This window comes from Micromesistius poutassou, assembly GCF_964030765.1.
Source record: "Micromesistius poutassou genome assembly, chromosome: 17".
Taxonomy (NCBI): domain Eukaryota; kingdom Metazoa; phylum Chordata; class Actinopteri; order Gadiformes; family Gadidae; genus Micromesistius; species Micromesistius poutassou.
The window spans coordinates 14,113,913-14,122,342 of NC_140287.1; the positions used below are offsets into that span (position 1 = coordinate 14,113,913).

An 8,430-nucleotide genomic window follows, 5' to 3' on the forward strand; every position below is an offset into this window, starting at 1 on the left:
CAGAATAAGTTATAACTTATACATAAAATATATAAATAATTATATACAATGTGTGATGTGCCACTCTGCCTATTAACTTGCAACACACACAATGCTTGCTAATGTTATCATTAAAGCATGAATGGTGACAATGATGAAACTACAGTTATTCACTGCTTTATAAGATAGGCGGCCGGTTCTCCTTTAAGGAAAATACATATGTATGAGAACAGGAGTTTTCCAAATCTCAAGATAACACTGTATACACTTAAACCACAGCTCAACCCATGCAGCAGCACTGAAAATACCAAATTAAATCAAAGCAAACAAGAGACAAGCAGTTTTAATCAAGCAAACAAGAGACAACCAACCAATAGATTTATACAAATGTATATTTCCAATCTGTCAACATTTGTCACACCTAGTACACACTCATTGACATTGGGAAGTCCTCCATCACCTGTAGATAAGTACATAACCACCAGTTAATGGACAATCTGCCCACACGCACACACATGCACTGAATGGGCAATCGGATTGCTACTGCAATCAGAATGAAATGAAGAAAGCAGGGAAAGAAGGATGATTGGATTAATGGAAGGGAAGATTAAAGGAAGGATAGGAGGGAAGAAATGTATCAGTGCCATTATTCACCTCCTTACACCAGAGGGTAGCTGGCAGCGGTGGCCACTCCACACTGGTTGTGCTTGTTTCTGCTCATCATGATGTAGCCCTTGCTTCCCCAGCTCACACCCCAGCTACAGAAACACACAACATATCACTTTATGATATATATATATATATATATATAAACACTGTGGAAGAGGACAAGGGCCATGTTATAGTTCTAATGGGTCAGAATGAAGGGAACGTCTCTTCGGTTTCTGACATTGAGTAATTATGATTTTTTTATCCTAATTCTCCAAATTAAGTACTACTACTAAATTAACTACCAATGGATCTAGACTAGAGGCAACATGAGCTCAGTAATGAAAATAATAAATGTTCATTTTTGTTCACAGCACTCAAAAATAGCTGTAATTGCTAATCGCCCCCAGACCCGATGTGAATATGCTTATTACCATGTAACACACCAGCCGTGAGGTTCAGGGGTCAGTGGGTGGAGCTAGAATGGGGCAGTTGGATGTGGACCTTACCTGTTCTTCACCAGCCAATAGTCGTGCTTTTTGTCGCTCCCGTATCCAACAGCCAGAACACCATGGTCCAACTCTGTGCTACTGCACTCAGGCTCATCATACACACCTATACACATCCACACACACATCAATTTAACTGATGAACTCTTAGTGCTTTATATCTCATTGCAATTGTATCAGGATGACATCTACTGTATGTTATATGCATTTATGTTTTAGATTTATTTTATCCTGATGGCTGTGTTGACTACTGTTTGCAAACTAAATTGCCCCTCGGGGACAAATAAAGTCTATCCTATCCTAACCTAAAACTGTGCTTCAGAAGCAGGGCTCAACATTTGTGGTGCGAGTGTCACCTGTGTCTGTTCCTACGATGTGACTGTGTCTACAGGAAACACACGGCCCGTCAAGGTCATGACGTCCGTCTCTCACCTGACTCGTAGAGCTGGAAGGAGGAGTGGGAGGCATCGATGGCGATGGACACGGGTCCCACGGTGGCTACGGCCTGCTGCAGGTCGCCCTCGTCGCCGTTCTTGATGTCCATGTAGCCCGTGCATGTGGCTCCCACGGTGGCAGGGTTGAAGCGGCACGTTCCATCCTGAGAGACAGAGGCCATCAGTGAGTCAATGAGCTCGGGTTGTTAGTGTAACCGTCAAGGAACGACCATGGGTAGCCATCAGTAATCTTTGTGTCAAAAGTGCCGTATAGATGAAGGTTAATCGATTGGTGAAGTCATGTGGTGATGAGTGCGTCAATGTGGGACCGTTTTTCCGATTATTTAACAGTTTGGTTAGAAAGGACTTCTAAAATATGGATCATCTTCTTATCCGTTCTAATGTTAATTGTCAACAATGTCAGTATTGACCTTGTACCTCAGTGCACCAGTGCATTTATTTTGCTGTAGAGATCACTTGAAACATAATGCAATGTTTGTCTAGGACACATCTTTAGAACCACGAACGCTTTGGTTTTGAATAATAGTATACATGAGTTACTATTATAAACATATGTAGGCAGTATCTGATGATGATGATGCAGGGAGTCATCATCATATCTCTGAGAAATGACGCAGTGCATCATCATCACCACCACCACCACCACCACCACAATCACCACCACCACCATCTTCCACAGCCAGCTGACCTCGGCCTCATAGGGGTAGGAGTCCTCTGTATCCAGGCCTCTGTTGGCCTTGATGTAGTCGAAGGCCTGGTCCATCAGACCCCCCATGCACCCCATGTTGCCGTATGAACCGGCGCAATCCACCAGCTGCTGCTCGCTCAGGGACACCAGTTTGCCCGTCTTCCTGAAGGTCTGCCCCTCCAGAGAGCCTGTCTGTGGGACACGGGAGGAGGATGAGGATGAGGAAGAGGAAGAAAAATAGATGATCAATTATAGATGGCTGGCTCATATGAACAATGTTTGTGTGCAGTCATACATCAACACACACACATATGGTAAATAGGGACTGCATTTATATAGCGCTTTCATTCAAAGTCCTTTACAATATTGGCTGACATGCACACAATCACACACCGACGGCGGAGTCAACCACGCATTGAACTTTGAACTTGAACTTTAGCAGTCGGGGTGAGGCGTCTCGCTCAGGGACACTCAGCTAGGAGGAGCCGGGGATTGAACTAGCAACCTTGCAGTCACCAGCCAACCCGCTCTACCTACTGAGTTACTGCCCTCCCTCCCCCCCCACCACACACACACACACACACACACACACACACACACACACACACACACACACACACACACACACACACACACACACACACACACACACACACACACACACACACACACACACACACACACACACACACACACACACACACACATATACATATTTAGACATACTGTGCTGAAAGCCCAGCAGGAGCCGCACTGCTTCTGGTCCTTGACGTCGGTGACGTAGCCCTTGTCCCTCCAGTCCACGGTGGGAGGCAGGTCAGCGCCCCCCAGCTGGGGGAGGAAGGCGGAGCCAGGGCGGGAGGCGGAGGAGTTGAAGGACCGCAGGCAGCCGCGGGAGATCAGCTGCTTGTACTCCTCGTTGTCCTTTCAGGGGGGGGGGGGGGGAAAGACAACAGTTGTCGTGTGAAAAGGTGTTGGATTGAAAGGTGAATCTATGACTGCCGGGTTGTAAAGGTGATTATTATTATTATTATATCACTGGGTTATGCGTGTATCTGGGTTGGACAAAACAAAGATACAGCTATGGGAGCTGCTATACACTTGTTTCAGATGTCAATGGCTTAGGTGCCTGTGTTTTGCGGTGCCTACCATATCAGCGAAGAAGTTCATGCCCAGGCGGTAGGACTTGATCTCCTGGTCGGCCAGCATGTTGTGGACCAGCACCAGCTTACGGTTGCTGAGCCAGGCCTGCTTGCGCTGGGACTCCTCGGTGGGGGAGCTGTACGACTTCTCTGTCCACACACAAAGGAAGCATTGCAATGGAGGAAGTTCAGGGAAAGGGACATAGATCTACACACTTCTGGGTTTTGTGGATTTGTGATGAATGTGAATTAATGTTCCATGCGTGGAACTCCAGGTCTTCAAGGGACATGCTGGCACAACTGGCCACAGCCAGCAGCATAGAGACAGCCACCAAAAGCTTCATCCTGTGTAACACACACAAAGACAGACACACACACACACACACACACATACACACACAGGTTCACAAATGTAAACTTTGAAACGTCTCCATTAGGTGTGACTGGCAGGAAACCAAACTTGACTTCATTTTAATTTAGTTCCTTATTTTCTTCAACTGCCTCCGGAGTCTGTCTATCAGCACCTGCATGTGTTTAGGAGCCAATAGTCTGTGCGTCTGTCTGTCCCTCCGCCTGTCTGTCTGTCTCTCTGTATAGTGTGTGCCGAAGCTTCTTACCTGTCGGTTTTGGGTAGAGTGTACTTAAGCCCTCTGAGCAACATCCTTATATACACTGTTATCAGTTATGGTGTAGTGACCATAATGGCTTGTCAGCATGTCATAAAAACATAAAGCCCATCAGATGATCCAGAAAGTGTAAGAGAGAGAGAGGGGGAGAGAGAGATATTAGGTGATAGAGACAGAATAAGAGAGAGAGAATGCAGAGATAAATGCTACTGTATGTTATATGCATTTATGTTTTAGATTTATTTTATCCTGATGGCTGTGTTGACTACTGTTTGCAAACTAAATTGCCCCTCGGGGACAAATAAAGTCTATTCTATCCTAACCTAAAACTGTGCTTCAGAAGCAGGGCTCAACATTTGTGGTGCGAGTGTCACCTGTGTCTGTTCCTTCCTATGTCATAAAAACATAAAGCCCATCAGATGATCCAGAAAGGGTAAGAGAGAGAGAGGGGGAGAGAGAGATATTAGGTGAGAGAGACAGATTAAGAGAGAGAGAATGCAGAGATAAATGCAGAGCAATGCAGAGCAATGCTTGCTCTGCATTTAAATAAATAAATTTAAATAAATGCAGAGCAATGCTTGCTCTGCATTTATTCTAGGACAACTGAAAAATGTCTCTCACAGTATTCTTTTTTCCCAAATTTCAAGTTTTAATGTGAAGCATTTTCGAAATATCAAATGTATCCTTAATATCGAAATGTCCATTTCTGTTTGTCCTTAGAAACTTACGCAATATGAATAATCATGAGCCTTAGTGCTTTCAACTATTTAACAGAATTAAGAGACTGAATGATATGTTTGGTTTTATTAACTAAAATATAGAGATGCAGATTTTTTGTTGTTATGATATTGTTAAAATAATTACAGGAATTTGTGAGTCAACAGGATTTTTTCATGCCTGTCTGACAAAAATCACTTTGTCTATCTCTTAGACAGTCTGTCCATCACAAGACATTCGTGTCAGCACCATACAAACTGTTCCACTATAAAAAAGAGAGTTAAGCTATAAACACAGAGCAGGATTAAAAACAAGCTAAACATTTACAGGTCAGTAAAGTTTCTAAACTTTATAGTTGAGAGTACAATATGGCAAAGAGCACATTTACATACACATATAGTAGGCCTATATACAAATGAATTTCCTTTCAACTTCCTATTGACTAACCCCTGTGATTTTGTCTTGTCATCGTCTTTCATGTGAACTCCGCAAATGAACTTCCTGAAATGTAGGACAAAGATGTACCATTATGGTTCAAACCTATAAACAACCTGGTATCATGCGTTTTTGTGCTCATGATCATGAAATTAATCTATTGAATTGTGTCCCAGAGCACGATTGTCTGACTTTTTTCGTGATACACATAACTAAATTTAACATTAAAACCATTTAAACTGCTATTATTTCATTTTCTGTAACATGTACACATACTGTATTCATACATGAACATGTTATATGAACAACCCTCCAACATATTGAGATTCCTGTGATAGGAGTGGGACGCTGTGATGAGGAACATTAATGTACACAAATGTAAGCACAGTTCACGTTGCAAACGAGTTTATGAGTTCTGTGTAAAGTGGTGGAGTGGAGTGGCTTTCTATGAAGTTCAGATCACCCGAGTTGGCTGGCCAATCAAGCACAGTAATCCTATGGTCATTAAACATGGTATTGGTACTTTTGGCAGTGTGGGCAGGTGCCAAGTACTATAGGTGAAGGAAATCAGCATCTCCATAGAGCTTGTCAGCAGAAGGAAAAATGAAAATGTCCTAGTAGACGGCTGCGTTGACTTTGGGACAGTGGGACAGTTTGGACTTTAGCGATGGCGTTTTGAGGCTCAGTTTCATTGTGAAGGGTCAATGACTTATTCTTCACAAGTGTCAAGTCAGCAGCCTTCCCCAGGATTGTGAAGCCTATTGAACAAGACCATTAAAAGACTAAGGAAACATTTTCAGGTATTTTGAGGTAATTCGCTGATTAGAATTTGACACCTTGAGTCTAGGATATTGAACATTTTCACAATATTCACATTTTCTGAGATATTGAATTTTGGGTTTTTCATGAGCTGTAAGCCAAGATCATCAAGATGAATACAAATAAAGGCTTGAAATATTTCACTTTGGGTGCAATGAATCTATATACTATATGATTTTAATTCCCATGCTGCTCACCACAATATCTAAACCCTGGAAAGACTCCTCTAGTAGAAAATGCATACATGAAAAAGAAACAAAGTCTGCAAGGTGTAGAAGTGATTTTTTGGTAGGGTAAATAGGCTTTTATCAAAGAGGAGTAATAGATGGGGTGAACGCAGGGGTATCTCATTAAGCTTATAATGGGCACTTCAATGCACCATCTATTAACTTAATTAACTTAATTATCTACACCTGTTTGCACCCCATGCCTCTCTGTGTTAAAGGTCCCATGACATGGTACTAGGTGTGATGTGATTAGCCGTTACAAGCCGTATGGGAAATCTGCCCCTTATGACATCATAAGGGGCAGAAAGTGAGCGTGTCCACCTAGATGTGTGCTGGATAGATCAGTCTAGCAGCCTACCCAGTGGACTGGGTGGACACGCACACCTGTGATGTACACCTGGCAGATTTCCAATACGGCTTGTAACGGTTAATCACACCACACCTGGTGCCAGTCATGGGACCTTTAAAGGCCCATCGAGATCCCCGACCAGCATCGACCAAAAAACCTGCAATGACATAAACAAACCACGAGAGTTCGCTGTTTACTTTAACTTGACCGCTATTAGAACAAAGTATAAATAAATCTTCTCATTAGTCAAATTAAAGCGATTTTTAAATGATGGACACATTTTAAGTTTGTTCCTTTCCAACGAAGGTATGTTACTTAGCATAATTTTCATCCAGTTATTTTGTATTTAAACCCCTCAGTGCTGCGTTTGGTTGATTTTAATAGGAAACACAGGATAATAACCTCTGTGCTGCTGCAAAGGTTGGTTATTATTTGCCCCGGAAATTGTGCAGCTTGAAGCTGGCGTTGAAACGATGTAGGACCTCAACTCCGCAGCTGTAACATTAATAGGATACCGGGTAATGGAAAAGCGACATGAATGTGATCCCCGGTATACACTATCTAATTTAATTACTCAAGAGGAATTCTCAAAGCTTAGAGGCATCACATACTTGAGGGCTCTGTAGCGAGGGTCAGACATAACGATTGACCAAGTTGTGATAGTTAGGCCTAGTGGGTAGTGGCCCACTAATATCACATACCTCGACACATAATCTGTTTATCAAATCAATAAGAGCACGGCACTTGTGCATACTTGAAATGGCTCGTGTGTTCTCGGGTTACATATAGCTGGCGTTCAGCTCTCGTTCCCACTTTATAGGTGACAAAGTGTGAATCCAGGGAGGAATTCAAATGGAAAGCCGCCGATGTGCAGCGAGCGAGTCAACCATGGCTGTATATGATTGAGCTATACTGCCCATATAAACGAAATAATGAAGCGTTAGTTATTTTAAACAGTGAATATATTGATTTTATATGTATTTATAACGATGTATGTAGCCTATAATGTATCTTAAAATGTATATTTTATCGGTTTTGGGGGTCATTGTATGCCAGTATTATATTGTGAAACGAAAGGGACAAATTAATTTTATGCAAAAAATATTTATTGACATATTGGCACATTATTTTGCAACAAAAACGAAAAAAACACAAATAAACAGAATATTTATTGTGTCCAAATTCAAAACAATTTTAGACACTGATAAATGAAGCACTAAAACGAACTGTATCCCACCATTGTGAAATAAAATAGAAAGAAACTAAATTGATTCAGGATAAAATGGTAATCATTGAACCACAGGCAATTTGATATGTTTTCTGTATAATGACCTTTGATCCTCACAAAAAATATCTTTAGCACAAAATCTGAAGCCCAATCATCTCTGTCCACTTTCTTGAAACACAGAGAGAAGCGAAACCACAGTATTTTCTATTGAAACTGGCCAAATCAATTTACAGAATCACAAATAAATAGAAAGTTGTATTTCTTTGAAACAAGTGAACATAATAATAATAAGAATAAAATAACAATAATAACAATAACAATCATAATTATAATAACAATAAGAATAATTATAATTAAAAGAGCCTCACAATCACAGTTCCAAAGCATTACCAGCCATTGTTGTCAGTGTCTTTTTACACGTGTGTTACACTTGTGTTACACTTGTGTACTTGTGTTACATTTTTGAGCATATATTAGCGGATCATGACCACATGAAACCACTGTATCAAACAAAGACCAGAGAGAGAGAGAGAGAGAGAGAGAGAGAGAGAGAGAGAGAGAGAGAGAACTAGGGATTCTGTAGAGAGGCTATTATTCAGCTCTCCATC

At 41.6% G+C, this 8,430-nt stretch overlaps 2 protein-coding genes across 2 annotated transcripts in view; both read right to left on the bottom strand.

Moving 5' to 3' along the window:
• Positions 1–306: 306 nt before the first annotated feature.
• On the bottom strand, positions 307–3,765 carry ctsl.1 (cathepsin L.1; the record flags this gene model as incomplete). The annotated part of the gene is made up of 8 exons (XM_084482122.1): positions 307–439; positions 634–737; positions 1,137–1,242; positions 1,569–1,734; positions 2,280–2,471; positions 3,006–3,203; positions 3,429–3,571; positions 3,723–3,765. The coding sequence occupies 7 exons, from the start codon at positions 3,763–3,765 to the stop codon at positions 638–640; spliced, it is 948 nt and encodes a 315-aa protein (XP_084338248.1). The 3' UTR covers positions 307–439; positions 634–637.
• Positions 3,766–7,688: 3,923 nt separating this feature from the next.
• Positions 7,689–8,430, bottom strand: part of vgll2b (vestigial-like family member 2b) — a 5,918-nt gene continuing 5,176 nt past the window's right edge. The window contains exon 4 of the mRNA XM_084481964.1: positions 7,689–8,430. This exon is cut by the window's right edge and continues 879 nt beyond it. The gene's annotated coding sequence lies outside the window, so the exon portion shown is untranslated.